The sequence below is a fragment of the Micropterus dolomieu genome, linkage group LG22 (genome assembly GCF_021292245.1).
Source record: "Micropterus dolomieu isolate WLL.071019.BEF.003 ecotype Adirondacks linkage group LG22, ASM2129224v1, whole genome shotgun sequence".
In the NCBI taxonomy this organism is placed as follows: Eukaryota; Metazoa; Chordata; class Actinopteri; order Centrarchiformes; family Centrarchidae; genus Micropterus; species Micropterus dolomieu.
The window spans coordinates 17,228,940-17,247,341 of NC_060171.1; the positions used below are offsets into that span (position 1 = coordinate 17,228,940).

General features: G+C 40.0%; 1 protein-coding gene across 2 annotated transcripts in view; it reads right to left on the minus strand.

Annotated features, from left to right (window-relative positions):
- fkbp16 (FKBP prolyl isomerase 16) overlaps positions 1-18,402 on the minus strand; it is a 66,883-nt gene that overhangs the window by 4,793 nt on the left and 43,688 nt on the right. For both annotated transcript variants that reach the window (XM_046038151.1, XM_046038153.1), the window contains one exon: positions 2,257-2,474. In XM_046038151.1, coding sequence (XP_045894107.1) covers positions 2,257-2,474 — 218 coding nt within the window. The remainder of the gene's footprint in view (positions 1-2,256; positions 2,475-18,402) is intronic.

Below are 18,402 nucleotides of genomic sequence, written 5' to 3' on the forward strand. Positions count from 1 at the left end.
AACTTTCTATCAAGAATTAACGTTTGAGATATAAAGTGAATTTAGTCAATTCCGTTAAGGATGTGGTTCCAAGTTGAATTTTTTAAAGAGGTGGTATTATGCTCATTTTCAGGTTCCAGATCTTATTTAAGGGTTGTAGCAGAACAGGTTTATATGGTTTAATTTTCAGAAAACACCATCTCCATTTTTTGTCATACTGCACATTGCGGCAGCTCCTTTTCACCCTGGGTTGAACGCTTTGTTTTAGCTATGGAGTGATACATCTTTTCTCTAAATGATCTTTGTTGGGAGTTGCACATGCACAGTTCCTAGTTAAGGACTACTAGCCAATCAGAAGCAGAGAAGGGCGGGTCGTGAGAAGTCGGTAAACAGCTTCGGTTCAGCTGTAGGCTACATGTTGCCGACCAGCTTGGCAACATTGACTGGAGCAGGAGTTTCAGAGTGGTGAGTTATTAATCTGTAACAAATGTATCTTTCATCCATAAAGTTTTAACTGAGCTCTGTCTCTACATCACAGTAAGGGAGAGGAGGTGTGTGCTGTAGCTCAGTGTTTTTCCTCCGGTGTGTCGGACTAGCCGCTTGGCGAGCGTTATATGAGGCGCATTTGGGAAACGGCTGGACTACAACAGAGCTGTTTTCGGGCAGTTCAGAGCAGAGTTTTCTGTGGGAGATGGGAACTCCCTTTGGGCTGGGCTTTGGGCTTTTTCACTCTGCAAACCTATTGCATGCACAAAAAAGGTATATAACCCAATAAAGGAGAGGGAAAAGGCCAAAAAGTATAATACCACCTCTTTAAAGCAGTGTCAAGTGACATGCTGTAAACAACTTATCACCTTGTCAGCTGATATGGTCAATTTGTTAGCATACAGTTGTCTATTTAAATACAGTACATTAGTATTAAATTAGAGTTGTGTTTTATGGCAACCTGATGACATAATCACTCTCCTTTTAGCTCTGTTTTTGGTCTCTACCAACTCCTGAGGGAAATGTCGGGCTGTTTACCTGCTAAATGCTATAGTACAGTATGTTCACCAGCTAATGGCTAACTCTGACTGCTGTTTGGTGCTGAGTAGGTAGCGTACAGCTGTCCAGTGTGGCTGGCAACTATGTTTATGAGAGGGGTGCGAGTGAACCAAAAGAGGAGTTTTAAAAAACACCTTAAAAATACTAAAACGCTATGTTAATATAAAAATATTAATTAGTGCAGCTTTAAGCTGCAAAGTCTATGAATCTCTCACTGAATTTGTTATCTTCTCTTTTTTTATTAGGGAAGAGCACAGTCCAAAACATTTAGGTAGTCATTTAGCTTTTTAGCACAATAGAAACTATTTGACCTGTCGGATAGTTTTGAGTTTTTGTCCACTGAAAGTGTTGAATTTGAATTTTTACTTATACATTCACATGTGATAAAGTGCTTTTAAACTTAGTCCCTACTCACATTGATTTATTTACTTCCATTAGAACAGTTACCTGTAAATGTGTGATCACTTCTAATGTTTATGTGAGTGCACGTTCAGTTAGTTGATATATTAAGAGTGATTAATAATCTATATGGCTCATGAATTGCAATTGTAAAATAAGTCTGACAGGCCCAAAATGACCCAAAAAGAGTTTTATGTTGGTGTCACAGCTACGTTATTATCTTTTTTTCCCCCTGCTCGTCTTATCACTCACTAATTACATGATGTCGATGCCCTGATAAACTCCTCTCTTCAGTGCCACAATGAGTTCACTCACTGGTCCACCATCATTGATACATTATGAAGCAGCTCATGTTTTTCTCTTCACTGACTTGTTCAGTCACATTTCCCTCACGGGCCCACCCTGCCTCGTCAATGATTGAAGTGATTAAGAAGGTGGAAGTAATATGAAAGTTGATTAGCTTTGATTATGCAAAAGAATGGAGCAGAAACATTTATCGTGGCACTCTGCTCAAATAGATGCATCTCTGCATGGTGATAGTGTGATTAGTGCTGTGGCAGACTGGTGGAGAGCACGAAACTGTTATGTCATTTTGGGCTGAGACTGATGTGGAAATGTTGCGTCTCAGGTTTCTATCAAATGCTTGATGTTTTATGTTTCGTGTGTGTGTGTGTGTGTGTGTGTGTGTGTGTGTGTGTGTGTGTGCACTTCTGTTTTCTTTTTCCATTTTCACCTTTTTCCTAGAAGATAATGCTCACATCAACTACTAAACACATGGGCGACAGTATTGAAATATTTTCTATGAATAAATTCAGGTTTTTGATGCTGAGTTACCTTTGCTGCGGGTGGTTAGCACATCCAGAGCCATAAAATAGGCTCTGGCAGCCATGCAGTATTCCTCCCTCTGGAAATGGAAGTTTCCTCGCTCTCGTTTCTGGTTGCCGATGCGGATACGGTCTGCGATGGGCAGAGTTAGCGGGTCTGGTTTCTCTCTAATGTCCAGCAGCTGGAGCTGGTAGAGTAAAGGAGCCCAGGCTGGAATATCAGGCTCCCTGCGTGTAAACAAAGACAAAAACAAACACATAATCAATATCCTCACAGGGCAAGGAGCACAAGAGTATCCAAGAGTTTACTTTTGGTTAGTGGCCTTCTAAAATCATCCATAAAACACACTGTTCACCTTAAGACTATTCATATCAATCAAGAAATCAATCTGTTTTCAAGTGACTGTCAGCTTCAAGAAAAGCAGAAACAAGATCGTCAACATCCTGCACACCAAACTCAAAGCTTTGTAACTCATGCATGAAATGTGATGGTCATATTGGATAGTTTATTGAATATATACTTTGTTATGAAAAGCATAATTTAAAATAGTTTCATAACAAACTTATAGGGATGAGCAAGTACATAACTATCTGTATCTGTACTCGTAATAGGCGGGGCTTAACCTGGACGTGGGCGGACTAACCAAAAGTTAGGTATTTAAACCAGAAATTGATATGGGTTGATCAGAAGTTGCTACATTTATTAGAAAACTATTTACAGAACAGCCTCAGAATAGACCTCCATACTTGTTTCAACAGAGTACTCACTCAACAAAGAGCACCAGTGGGTGTATGGGTCACCATAAAGTCCCAAAATGCTTCCAGGTCCAAAATCTTAGTTTACATAGCAGCTGCATATACAGCAATATATCAAAACCTCAACATTTAGTCGTGAGCAACTGTTCTTAATAAAATAAATAACTTTGATTATAAGTTAAATATCAATAACAGAGACAAGACTAAGGTTGTCATATCTTGGACCCACACTTTGATCAACACACAGCTGACGTTATCAATCACTACCAGCAAACCCTCCTCAGTCTTTACCTTCTGCTGCTGCTCTACAAACCTGTATTCAGTAGTTCTGTACTATATGTGTCTTTTGTGTGAACGTATTTGTATGTATTTACATTTTAAGGTACATGTAGTGCAGGGTATAGATTTTGTGGCCACAAAAAATCCCCCAAGGTTTTGTCGGAAAGTTTGACAATTTAAAGTTGCCTCCTAAAAAGCACAATGAAACAGCCTTTCAGTTTGGAATGGAAAGGGAAACGGTAGGAAACTCAACAATCTTTGAGTGAAAAGTCCAATGTCATGTTAACACAGTGGTACAGACAGTGATGATGACTGACAGTGATTTTATTACATAACAACGCCTTGTGGAGTGTTATGAGTCCATGACATTAATAAAACAAATTGCAAACATGAAAAAATAAAGCAAATGCACAGTGATAATGACACCTGAGATTGAAACTCAATTAATGTGCACTGAATAGCTGAATTATCATCTGAACAAACTTAGCTAGATTAATAACAAAAAAGGGGCATGGTCTAATCCTTTATCTTTGATTAACTTATTTCTGTCTTCAACAAAACAATTGAGCTTTTGTGTACCTGCAATAAACTGTATTGCAGTACACTTACTTTTAACATGTTTGCATACCTCGTGACACACTTGTCGGGATTGCATTGAATATTAAACCTATTAAATCACTTTGAAAACATTAAGTTGAACCATGGTTCAATGCTAGCATAACTAGCTAGCATATCCAAACATCTGCATCAGTTAATCTCATGGTAACAACTTTTTTATGCACTGAAATGCAGAGATAACTTTTATCTGAATGTGGATGTAAAAGAGCAATAGCCCCTTTCTCGTGCTCAGACATTAATGGTGGCCATATACAGTAGGTGCATCTGCTGTGGTTTTATACCAAGATTAAGAACTAAGAAAGCATTGAGGAGGTATATTCCTTGAAGAGATGACTCAACTGAGCTGAAGATTTATTATTTAATCTGAAGTTTAAACTCTCCCATCAAGACAGTGACTATTAGAAGCATTTTTACATTTCCTACAACACCCCTCAATACTTTTTATGTCATGGCCTCATCTGTTTCAAAGGTTTGTCGACAAACATATGCAAACACAGCGTCCGGGGAAAGCTTGATATCAGTAAGAGAATAAATAGTGCAAACTGAAGATACATAGTGTTGTTCATGATATACTGTAAGTTAAATTAATAGATTGGCCTTCTATATAGGACAGAGCTTAAATTCATTTCGCACAAAACTCCTGCTCAGCACAGATTGTTTATTTCAACCATACGGCTTTTTCGTCCCTCGTTTACCAGTAAATTGAATTGTTTCCGTAAAATTAACTGAATGATTGAATTGTGGAGAATCTCACCAATCGTATGATGTGTAGCATGTCCATATTGACAAAAGTGTTAACATTTATATTTGTATGCGTGATCTAAGCAGTTAAGAATTAGCTCAAGTGGGCTTAAGAGGTTTTATACATCCAAAGATCTAAAAACCAGACCATGAGTCTAATTGAGACCTGCGCTTATTTGTCAAAACGTGTATCCACACCAGGCCAGTATAAGGAACAGGCATCTAATTGGGATTAGGCTTTTAATTGAAGTTTCACAGTATTTGTGTTGTTTGTTTTTTTGTCATGAGCTTTGACAGCTGCTCTCTATATAGATTCAGTTTCACTGTTTCCAACACACTAACCTTAACAGCAACACCTATAGAGACATCTGAGTGACTCCAGCTAATTTAAGCAGACAAGAATTTGAAACTTATATGAACCTGTGAGCTGTCGCCAGTTTCAGTTTACTCAAGAGTCACTCAGAAGGAAAGTTAATTTGGTTTTCAATCACCTAGCTCCTGTGACCACATGGCACACAATGGTCCATTATCAGTTACTCTGAAGGCTCTGATTCCAAAGGTATGTGTGTCTCTGTGCGTGAGTGACAGCTAGAGTTCATTTTGAGAGGCTGATTTTGGAGTGGCCTGCAGTATTGATTGTAACAAGAAATCAAAAAAACTCCTGTTTCAAACCAAGTCAGACAAGAGTACTGGGAGTTGTGTCAGGTCGTGAATTATTCAAATTGGTTGTGTCAATGACACAATTTATGTCTGTCTAACAGAATTTGTTGTATCCCCAGCTACTGGGAGGCTGTGTCAGCAGGTGGGATCAGATTACCCTTTCACCTCTCCTCTCTGGAGACCTCGTCCACTGTCACAGTACGCACAGGAGTGTGAAACCATCAGCTGATCCGAGGCCCCAGAAACCTGAGCCGGATCCCTGTGCTCAGCACTGGAGGAAGTAGTGTTCAGAGACGTTATCATTTAGGAGTGTGAATAAGTAGATGCCGGTCTTTTAGAAGGCAGTCTGAACAATTTTTGAAGGCAGCATTTAGTCCTGTTGACTTGTTTTTGCACACCTCTGCATGTTTACGAGGATCAGAGCCGAGTTGTGTAAAAGTCGCTCATAGGCAGCAGAGTAGAAGGCAGTTCCTTTAGAACATAAAGCACATGGCTTGGGTACTTGGTACTGTTAGCCTTTTCATAACATTTCATACATCTGAGTATTAGTGATGGATCCTTCTTTCCTGATAGTGTGATGGTGATGGTGTCCAGAATGTGACTCCATCACTAAATGATTTGCTGCACAGTCTGTACAGTGCACACACATACTGTAGCCATTTCCCCTTGGTATACTTCTCTCCACTCTTATCTGAAAATATTACACAAAATTCCAAAGGCTGCATATTATGTAACAGCGTGCAGCGTATGTGTATAACAATAACACACACAGTGTCCTGCCTACTGTGCCCTGCTAGTGCCTGGCCCCAGATTAAATGTACTTCTGTGAATTAACCTCTTAAGAAACCAGTTGTTTTTAAGTTACTGAATAAACAAGGTTATACTGAGCTTGATTTCTTAATCAGGGCAGATGCAGTAGAATGAGAAACCTGGTAGGTGACTGCTTTGGAGTTATTCTAATATTTTGTGTCACAGTTCACAAATAATGTCCCAAATACTGACTCCTAAGCTTTGTCTGAAATGACTCTCTCCTTCACTATTCCCTTTACGGCGATGGAGGAAGATACCTTTCTTAAGTAAAAGCAGTAATGTGAATAGTACCATCAGGAAAATGTAAATGCATCAAAAGTCAAATTTACCCCAGTTATTGTTATACTATCATATAATTTTGGATTATTTTAAGCAGCTTTGTACTACTTGGACAGATCCTCTGCGATCATGGCCTCCATTTTCACTGCTATGACGATGACACTCTACTTTACCTCTCCTCCAAATCTATCACCCATGCCACCTACATCACCCTCACCACCTGTGTCGCTGACTTAAAGTCTTAAATGTAACAGAACTTCCTCAAACTCAACTGCAATAAATCTGAAATCCTCATCATCGGCTAACTCCCTCACCCGCTCTACCCAGACCTTTTCACTTAACATCGATGGCTCCATTGTCACACCCTCCACCCAGGTCTGCAACCTTAGAATAGAATTGCCCCATGTCAACCAGGTCACAAAAACTGCCTTTTTCCACCTTAAGAATATCGCCTGCCTCCGGAATACTCATTACATGCCCTCATCTCTTCCAAACTCGACTACTGCAACAGCATCCTCTACGGTTCACCAAAGAAAATCCTCAATAAACTTACGCCCAGAACTCCGCTGTCCACTTGCTCACTTCTTCCTGTCACCTCCACTGGCTCCCGGTTAAATACAGGATCCACTTTAAACCTCTACTTATCAACTACAAAGCCTTAAAAAACCTGGCCCCTCCTACCTCTCCAACCTCCTCCCCCGGCACCTCTCCACACATCACCTCAGGTCCAAGCACGCAGCAACACTTATTCATGCATGGACATGGATTCAAGCACAAATCCCTGTTTTAAAGTTTCAGGGCAACAACTTGGTTGAAGTTCAGTTTATCACCATTTGTCTTTTGTCTTTGCCAGCATCCTCCGGTGTTCATGGTAAAATGGGTGTTATAAAGTGATGGTATTTAATATGTTACATGTGTCACGCATCAGTCATGTGGATTATCTTTCAGGACAAAGGGGTGGGGTGACGGGGCCTTTTCCATTGCTGCACCCTCCCTCTGGAACGCCCTCCCTACCCACATCTGACAGGCTAACTCCTTGCCATCAGGCCCTCAAAACCCACCTTTTCAAGACTGTATTCCCCAGTTAACTACCTTCCCCTCTCTCCCCTACTCTTCTTTTTTTTGTGTACAATTCTGCTTTTCTAAAGTGTCTTTGAGTACTTAGAAAAGCGCTATATTATCAAATTTATTATTATTATTATTATTATTATTATTACATAACATAAAATGGAAATATGCAAGTAAAGTACAAACACGTATTTTAGCAAATGTACTTAGTTACATTCCATCGCTATCCGTATGAGACTACTAAATCATTATTATTTTGCGTCACTACCGACACATGTAGAGTCACACAATTTGTGATTTTCAAATCCATCAAATACCATTGTGGAATGTACAGACAGTACTATACATGCCACATATACTTTTTTATGGCTTATATAGTGAAGGAATTTCAGACTCAGATTTCAGACACTCAAATAAAAATGGCAGATGATAAATATAATGCACTATAAAAGTAAATTGGGCATGATTTCAGATACAGCATATTAGTGTTATTCCTTTATAATGAACAAGGAACAAACTCTTCAAAAGCATAACACAGAATGTTTAAATGTCTGTCAGCTGACAGTGTTGGCTACCACTCAGGAACAGCTTAAATAGATTTACTGGATGTCTCATTGAAGGCAGGAAGTAAACAGGTTACATCATATAATTTCCAGCTGGCTAAAAACATGTCAGAATCGTGAGTTAAACAGTGTTTGGTTTGTAAATAACTCCGCAGCAGAGACCCTTACTCATTACGTCATTAGATATTGATTTTTTTTTATACAGAGGAAACACTTTGCTGCTCATGACTCACACGAACCACAACATATTAGATGAGAAGTGATGAGTCATTTTTTATTAATTGATGCAGGTACAGCTGCTTCAGTGCTAACTGTACAAACTAATTGTGCCACATCAAAACTTAATGACTCCCAAATTATGTGTTATTAACCTACCCGAAACACAAAAAGAACTTCTTCACGTACGGGATCAACAGGTGACCAGTCAATCGTTAAGTCATTAAACTTAGTAGCTAATATGAACAAGCAGTAAGCCAAAAACACAGTAGTATACAGAAAAAAAAGGATTTATGTCTAAAACACTAAGGAATAGTGTCAATAATATGAGTTGAGCTTCTGTTGTTGCCATCTTGAGCTGTGGAGTGCAATCTGAGAAGTGTGCTGATAGATCTATAAGGTTTACAGTGTCATGATGGTCACTGGTGATTAGCACCACACCATCGTGCTGCTGCACTCAGCTCGGCCAATGAGCCCCCAGGGTCTTATTAGAGCAAATAGCAGAGGCTGGTGAACGGGGTGAGATCCCTCCGCAAGATCCCAGTGAAACCTAAACCTGCAACTTTAGACCGGGACCACGTCCTAAAACTGACCTGCAGAGACGGGCCTCCCTGCTTACTCCTGTCCTGCCTCTCTCTCTGCTGCTCTTAAAAGAGACTCATGCACAAACATGATTTTTTTTAAGACTACTGTTAGCTTGACATGGTTGTTATATTGTTGTGGTTTTTGAGTATTATTACACAATGGGGATTAATGCTGTGTAATAGTGTAATAGTCACTAGTCTATCTACTTCTTCAGTCTCAGGACCTACAGTATGTTGTGTCTCAGAGTTCTAAGACTGGTATGTTGAGATTTCAGATCTTTTACTTTTGACTTTTACTTAAAGCACCAAAAGTAAAAGTACTCATTATACAGAATAGTGTACATTACAAATTTATATATATATGTGTGTGTGTGTGTGTGTGTGTGTGTACATATATATATATATATATATATATATAGTTTAGTATAGTAGTATACTATTTACTACTAGTATACTAGTAACTTAAGTTGTCAAATAAATGTAGTGGAGTAAAAAGCAATAGCAGAGAATGGAAATACTTCAGTAACAAGTGCCTCAAAACTGTACTGTAAAAGTACAGTATTTGAGTAAATGTACTTAGTTTCTTAGTTTAGTTTCTTTTCATTAGGGATGCACCGAAATGAAATTTATTGTCCGAAGCCAAAACCGAATATAATGAAAAACTTCCCCGAATACCGAACAAGGATTTTCCACAAAAATTTCAAAGTTCTTTTTTCCATTTATTATGCAATTTGTTTTACCATTGCATAAAATAAAAAGTCAAAATGTGCTTTTTACTCAGTTTTTCCCACGGAATTTGGAGATTATGGTGGGTGCGTCCGAGAGGGTCCGGTAAAGTAAATTACATGTGTCAATTTACATCCCTAGTTCTCATATTTTTTAATTAAAAAAAAAAGTATAGGTTTGAATTATTTTATTCACTATCCTCTCCCCATTAAAATGTCACCACTGTCTAATGAGAGAGTCTACAGTCATGCTAACGCTTCACTTGTGCTGCATTCATGATGCAACATTGGCAGTAGTAGGAAGTAGGAAGAATACAAAATTTCTCTTATATAACAATAGCCCAAAAATGTCAACCTGCTGATTGCACTACATGTAAAGTTAAGATTCATCCTCTGACGATCAAGTCTGTATAAAATTTGCTCAAACACTTGTTGAGATATTGCAATTTTGACCTGAATGATAGACAGACCAACCTACATTGCCATCTCCAGATGTAAAAAAAGAAATTGTCAGGAATGTCCGAATCAGAGATATGTTTAGAAAGTCAAGTTATATTTAAAGTGCAAAAACACCAAAACACATGTTCCAGAAACCCAAAATAACCTGCAGTTAAAGAGCCTTTAAAGAGTTATCAGATGTTCTATGTGTCACAGTGTCGAGAGTTTTTGTGGTTGTTGGAGGTTTAGTTGAAAATGAAAGTGCTGTGGTATTCTTTCCTCAGTCTGAAACCATCTTGCAGAGAAATGATGCTGCTAGTTTCCACATGACCGAAACCAGAGAAAAGGTCAGTGAAAAGAGACAAGGAGAGTTTTTTTGGGCTGCAAGATGCCCTTCATCAGCAGGACAGACCCTGAGGGTTGACCTGAATTTAAGATATGAGACATTTGCTGAGGCAGCAGCTCAAACATCAGAGACAGAGACAGCTTCAGGTGGCTGGCTGGACTCATGTATACAGACTTTCTCTGCATGGAGTTATGGTAATGTTTAATGCAGGTCACCAGGGAAACCTTGGCTTACAATATACCGACGTGAAGTGTCTAGTTAGAAATGATTTCAGCAAAATGATCAAAACTACATGTTAGATGTTGTGACAAAAATGTAATTGTCAGAATATAGAAATGTTTTTTTTATTCAAAACTGTGAAACTCGAAAAAGTGTTTTTTAAGTATTTTTGGGGGGAAGGATCTTCCTCTGCGTCACTCTCTTAGGCTATGTTCAGATGTTCAGACTGCAAGCCAAAGTTAACCAAAACCCCATTTTTTTGCCCATATGTGACTCAGATCTGATCTTTTTAGGCCAAGTCGCATGGAATCTGATCTTTTCTAGTTCAGACTTGGGCCACTTTACTATGTGGTCCAAATCGGATACAGATCCTATCATTTTAAATGTGACCTCAGTTGGGACACTCAGATCGGAATTGATGCGACTTTGACGTTACTCTAGAGTAGCTATTCCCCCGCCAGACTCAGCCGCTGTGAACGTAAAAGCTCCTCAAAAAGCCATAATTAAACATGTGGATCTCTTTCTTCTCTATCTTGCTATCATCTGCCCACAAATTCCCTTTCTTACACCTGAAATCCACCGAACCGCGAGCTCTCTATTGAGTTATGTACATGCTACTTGTCCGGAGGCAGTAGAGCGAGAGAGAGACAAATATATAGAGAGAGGGAGTGAGTTGTATAGCGCGAGAAACCGCAATGAAAAGGACAGAAAGTTGGGTTGAGGGTTAGCAAGTAGGAGCTAACCGGAGCTAACCTCTGTGGCTCCTTGTTTACTTCTGTACAACAGCGTGGTGCTGCGTGTGACGTGTTATTCTTCTGCGCATGCGGGTCACTTTCCGGCCGCAGACAGTTCACACTGAAGTCTGAACTGTCAAACAAAAAAGTCGGATCTGGGAAAAAAATCGGAATTGAGCATTAAGGCCTGGAGTTCGAACGTAGCCTATGACTAGATGTTTGAGGCTCCTTCCTTGATCACTCATTCATTGCATGGATTTATTGTGTATCCTATGTGTTATCTTTTTTTCTAAGCCTGGAGGGGATCATGAGTTTGGTCATGTGTGTATGTCCATAATCTCGCATACTACTACTGGACCCATTAACCTTACTTTTTGTGCACATTTATGGTTGTATGCTCAAGGACCTCTCATGATTGTGGTTGTTCACATTTTATTTACTGCTCTGTTTTATATCGACTGCTGCCCCCTTTTAACTGGTTGGTAGGAACCGTAAGTGATCAACAACTGCTAGGCTTAAAGAGGTCATTCTGGCTTTTCCCCTTTCCTTTATTGTGTTATATATCTTTTTTGTGCATGTAATTAAGTTCCCATCTCCCACAGAAAACACTACTCCTGAACTGCCTGAAAACAGCTCGATTGTAGTCCAGCCTTTACTTCCGTAACCTATCTGTGTCACTTTGTAACACATGTCATTAGACTCCCCTAGCGACTAGTCAGGCACGCCCTCAAAAACACTGGTGGAGAAACACACTGAGCTGCAGCACACATAGTGTGCCCGACTGGAAACAGCTCACCTGAATATGTCCAAAGGTTAAATCTTTCTTTATTATATCTCATTTATGTAGCCCATACAAAAACTCAGTGTACAAACCAAAAGTTGTGGTTTTACGTGGTGTTATGTGCCAGACAATTTTTTAGCTGAACGCATTGACATTCTGGGGTCCTATTGTCACTGTGAAGTTGCCAGACAACCAGCGGAGACTTTGTGATATTGGTATAAATCTTCTCATCTATGTATCTCTCAGCAAGACAGCAAATAAGTGTAGTGATGGAGCAGTGGATAAGACGTATACCTTTTGGTGTGAGAGACCCGCGTTCAATTCTCCACTGTGATACGTCCACCAATGTGTCCCTGAGCAAGATAGTAATTTTGGATAAAAGCATCAGCTAAATGAATAAATGTAATGTAATGTAAATACTTTCAACGCCCCAAAATTTACAATCTGTTATTTCTCTAAATCAACTTGCTACAACTTGTGTCAATCTCATCCACATTTGTCTCCATTTATCTGGCTAATGCACAGGAAGACTATGTCCCCATCTTAATGCTGCCTGCAAACCTCTGATTGGCTTGTAGATGTTTCCCCCTCAGTACTTAAAAAAGGATCTATCACATTCTACCACTTTCAATACCAAACTACAGAAATTAAACAAATGTCTAATCTACATTTATGAAGATGCACACCAGCTTGTGTTTTTATTGTCCAACGCTTGTGTGACCAGGTTGTATTTCTCGTATTGTGACTGTAAACAGATCAGATTAAAAGAGGAATGTTTCCACTCTTCGTGTTGGCTATGAATTATGTGATAAGGGCCACCAGTTTCCCTCTTGTGTTATGCATTCATTATAGATGAATTTGATTCATATGTTGTGGCTTAGCAAACTTCCTCATTAAGGTGTATGATAGTGCCACTGACTCACCCTGTTATCTGTCAAGCAGGCCCCTCGCCGCTCTGAATGAAAGGAAAAACTCCCTTAGAGGGAAAACAGCGGTCACTTTGACGTCATGCTCTCCGTTTTAAAAGATGGAAAGGCCAGTAATGTACCTCATACTGGTTTCTATGGTTACAACCTCAGATAGCGCACTAATATACCGTAATAAATGTGGTGTGCAGCCTGTGTGATAATACAAAATACAAGAGGATTTATATGGTTGTTTTTGTTTTTTAAACAGCAGTGAAAACAGGTCTACTGCTGCTGTCGTTCAGTGTTGTCTGTTTCGACTCTTGGATGGACACACAGCACCAATACAGTCGTGCAAAGGAGCTTAGCTTTAATCCTGGCGTTGGTGAGACGTCACAGCTGTTTTTCCTCGCCTGCTGCCATAGTGGTTAATTTGCAGCAAAACAGCTCCTATTACAGTCGGAGATGTAGAAACTAACTCAATTGCTGAGCTCAGCGCAGCAGCACACTGGTGTGGTGCCAATCATCAGTGACCCTTTCAGCTGCTGCCTCGGCATGTGCTTTCCTCTCTTTTTTGTTTTTATTTCCTCCTCCAGCAATGAGCCAGTAAAACTGTGCTCACTGGGATCAAGGCAAGCTACTGCCTACATCCTGGCTGCTGAGCTCCTCAAAAGTCCCCATATAATCTACAGCAGATTTCCTTCGCTTGTTAAAATGAATCCAATCTCAGCCCTGCACTACCTGCAGGGAATATAGTGGCTGTTTAATGGAAGGGATGTGTAGTTGCTAGGGGTGTGACAAGATTTAGAGCCACGAGATCTTGCGAGATTAAATTGGGACAAAAATTCTCGTCAGGTAAAGAGCTCACTCGTGAGACTCACGCAAATTACATTTTTCACACACTGTCAAGCCACACATTAATTTTATCATGCAGTGAAATACAAATGTATAACTGATAAGATAGACTCATGGAGCGAATCATCTGCAGCCAGCTGATTGACACCACCGTAGCTCTGATAGTAATCAGCTGAACCCATTCGCGCTGAGTCCAGACCTTTTTATAACAGTCAATGGTCCAGACAGCTGTGACCAGTGGTAACATAGCTGGTAGAGTTTTGCAACATAAACATCTAAAAAGTGAAGCGCAACCTTGCTCTGTTTGGGACTGTGAGCTGCACTGGAAGTTAATGTGTGTGGATTTGTGGTGAGATTTCTGCCTGATTGTTTTATTTACTTTTGGTTTCACATGCAACATGCAGTCCCAAACTGCGTCGGTCAAACGGTCTGAAGGGGGTAATGTTACTACCAGTGGATCAAAAATGTAATGCACAGCAGAGTAAAGGGCAGGTAGACTTCTCATTAAGTGATGATGAGAGAGATTCTGAATGTACAGGAAGTTTTGACCATGAGCAGAAAATCTGCTGAAACACAGAAGCTATTAAAGTCCAGGATTGTATGACTAAAATTAAATTAAATGATTTATCATTGAGGTGAAAATTGGTGCCACAGTGACATTTAGGTTACTTCCCCAAACAAAGACACAAAGAGGAGAGAAGACATAATCAAGAATCAGCAGGAATGAGGATTATTAAATAAGTTGATCTATAGGAGAAATATGTCTGAGCTGCGCTGACTTATATTCTGTTATAGTTAGGCTATAGATTTTGAATTGTCACCTGCCACCTGAATTTTGTTTCTTTCTCTTTATATAAATAAATTTTTAAAATCACCATAAACTGAAATATGCGCAAACATCATTAAAGGTACATTGTGAAGTTTTCTGTGAACAGATATGTTTACATTTAGTGTTTTTAAAACAATGCATTTGTGTATCCTTTGAGCTCTGCCAAAAGGCGGGTGACCTACACATAATACTGCAAACGCATCCTATGTAGACACAGAAGAAGCACTGAAACTGCTGCTGCTCTGCTAAAACGCTACTCACACTAGGCCTCCTGTGTAGAGTTACTATGTTTCTGGCAACCTGACTAATGTAAGTCTAATACTGACTCAGACTTTAGCTCAGGTTTGGCCTTCACCAACTTCTGAGAGAAATATCTGCATCTCCAGCTTATTAAATGCTGGACTACCTTCACCCAAAATTTATTTTATCTCTCTGCTGTGTCATACTCGGGATGTAGCAGCAGACTTTTGTGTGGTGACCATTTAATGAAAGATCTGAGACTCAATCATGAAGTCCATGCACAACCAGGGAGCCAAACCCCAATGAGCTAAAAGCGGCTAAAAGAGTGGGCTGTTTATTCTCTGCAGTTTGAACACAACCCTTTTTCATGACATAGCCATTCACATTAGCAAAACTATGTCACTTGATGGAGCTTAAAACAATCCTCAAATCACTGCGAACATTCATTAATACATTACCAAGTATGATGAATGACAATTCCATTGCATCACATCTCATGTAAAGCTAATTTATCAATGTATTTAAACTGAAGGTGTGAACTTCACCTCTCTGCAGTGAGTGAGTGAGTGAGTGACTGACTGACTGAGGGAAGTTTCAAAGCTTTTAAAGAAAACAACAGCTTTTCTCTGACTCACAGGTGAGCAGGACAAGTTTTGGATTTTATCTTATGCAATGATCTGAAATCTCTCCCAGGTTTGGGCTCTGATGTGTGGCAGCATCTAGATGAATAATTCCACCCCCAAAAAAGTTCAAAGCTTTTTGTCTGCGTTGGGGTCTGCGTTGAGCAATCTGGCTTACACAAGAATGTATTATCTAGAATATCATCCTCACTGCTATCTGTAGGGAATATCTTATCCCAGGATCGACTCTAAATCCATAATCAATCAACATGAACAGACAGTCGTCTCTGAGGTGTGCACTGTGCGGTCAAGTGGCAATTTCTCACACAGCCCCGGGGAGGGAGTTTTAGTTTCAGTGGATTCTCAGCGAGGTAAATGTGAAGCTGTAGTTAACAGCAATGACAGCTCGGTACTTTCTTTTGCACAGACTTTCGACCCACTCATAATACAAACGGAATCTGAGCCAGTTTTGGATTTCACTTCAAAGCCTTCTAAGTTACGACAAATTCTGAGCGAGGAGCCAGAAATCCTTCTCTTTGAAAGATGAAAGTCCTCCTCTTCCACTATACTGTTATACGTTAATGTCTGCCTGCTTCGGTGGACATATGAATTGCTGAATGTTGGAAGAGTATTTTATCCTGTTTAGACGAGCAATTTAATTTGCATTCAGATCAAAGATTCATTTTTTCCAGAAAGTGTGATTTGAGCATAAAATATTATTGAGATGTTCATTATCATTCACCAGAGTTGCCGTTTGCCTTGCTCTGTTGTTACAGAGCTGTGAACATTAACATTTGTGACCACAAGCTGCTCATTTCTTTATGTATGAAACTGGCAGGGGAATAAATGTCATAAAGAGATATTGATCAGAAATTAATTTCCCTTCTAAGTACGAGCTGTCACACATGCATGTGCTGAAACCAGATAACTCCCACTGAGAAAATGTCACCGTCTCTTGAATATTATTTTGCAAATTGAGCGCACAACAAACGGACAGCAGTTATCAACCTCGCAGACTGATGAGTCAATATGATGTAACTTTTAAAGCACCTGGCCTTCACGCCTTTAATGTCAGACACAGGTACAGATACAGATACAGATACAGGTATCTGAAGAGTAATTTACAAGCACATACATTACGTGTACACGTTGACATTTCTGAAGCGGTGCAGTGTATGTACATGAAAACAAAAACATCATCATCAATATTATTGTTATTATTCACCGTTGCCATCCTGTCCACGAGAAATAGGACTGCCTCAGTGAGTGCGTATCTGTTATCTAACCAATTAAGATCCAGCTTCCTTTCAGCAGCAGCCAGCTCTACCTCCCTGTGCAGCCTGTGAATCAATAGCAGCACACTGAACTCCTGACTTATAGTCAGGTTGTCACGAAGGAGCAGCCTGTGTCTGCTGGCTGAGTAAAGCAAATAGCCGGGACATTAGCACAATCCCTTAGTCTCTCTTTGATGGCTGCGCAGAGCTTTGGGACCTGGAGAATCAATCAGAAGTGAAAGAGTCACATTTCTTAGGAGGAAGGGCTTGACCTTACTTGACCAGAGCCAGTGGCAATGGCATAGGTCAGTCTTATCACAGGGAGCTTAGAAAGCAAACACAGGCAACCCATTTATGAGGACTTTCAGGCTGTTTTTGCTCTTATTATACTGACAAACTGATTTGTTTTCTTGCACAGATAATGCAGTGTTTTCCTATGTATTAGCTTGTATTGTACGTCACCATCTGCAATGATTATATGAAACATACGGCAGTGCATCAAAAGTCATAAGTGCTATAAAACAACTAAGATAGTTTCATTTATCTGCTTACTTAATCCGTAAAGCTTAATCACTGCACATCTGATTTAGATTTTGCAGTGAGGATGTCAGTGGGAGTCTGCTAGTCATTAACTTTGAGAGGAATATCTTGAAAGTCTATTGGGTGTATATGTGTGTTAGGGGGATGAAGAGGTACCGTCAGTGAGGACGTGGAGTGTGACTCATCTCGCTGAGACGTCAGTGCTCCGTCATCAGTTGCAGCAGTCTATCACACACACACACACACACAGCTACATATCTCCTCCGGGCTTGCAGGCAGCACCAGCCACCTCACATCCCTCCACAGCAGCAGCACCAATACACTGCTCTACAGACACATAAGCTTATTTGCTCAGATTGACTGCATGTTAGCATGTTAACCTGTTGATACAGAACTGTTACATACTGTATGAGCGCACAGTGTGTAAGTAACAGCTTGCCCCTCCACTATCTCATCTGCTTCCATTCTACTGGAATTACAAATGAGCAAGATGTATAAAGTGGGTTGATGAGTTGCCTGGAGACTCTGTGTGTATGATCACCAGAGAGTCTGTCTGAACTCACATTACGAGGAAGATGCATTATTTTGTAAATAGTAATGTGTAGGTAAAATTGTTCAGTCATAATAAGAAGTGAGTTCTCTGATGCACAACTAACGAGTGGGACTGGGTGGTCCTCGAAGTCAAAGAATCTCAGAAATATCTTCTGTGTTTGAGCCATGACAAGGGAGATTGAAAGCAGCTATAAATACAAAAGCCTTGGGTACATAATACAGGAGAGTGGAGGCTGGTGAATGTGTGAAACTAGTTTGTACAATGTGTCGTAGGCAAAACTGTGTACACTCGAAGGCGGGGTGAAAAGCTGGCTGTCGTACATAAGAGTGAGAGTGATAGTTGTTCAACTTGGGAAAACGGCACACTTTAGGATAATCTTTGCTTTCTTTGTACATCTGACGATGAAAGTAGTTGTGTAAACATTAAACAAGACTAAAAATCTACAGCCGTGCTAGCGGCTCTTTAAGGCTACTTAGACTAGGGTGACCATATTTTGGTTTTCAGAAAGAGGACAGTGGGGGCA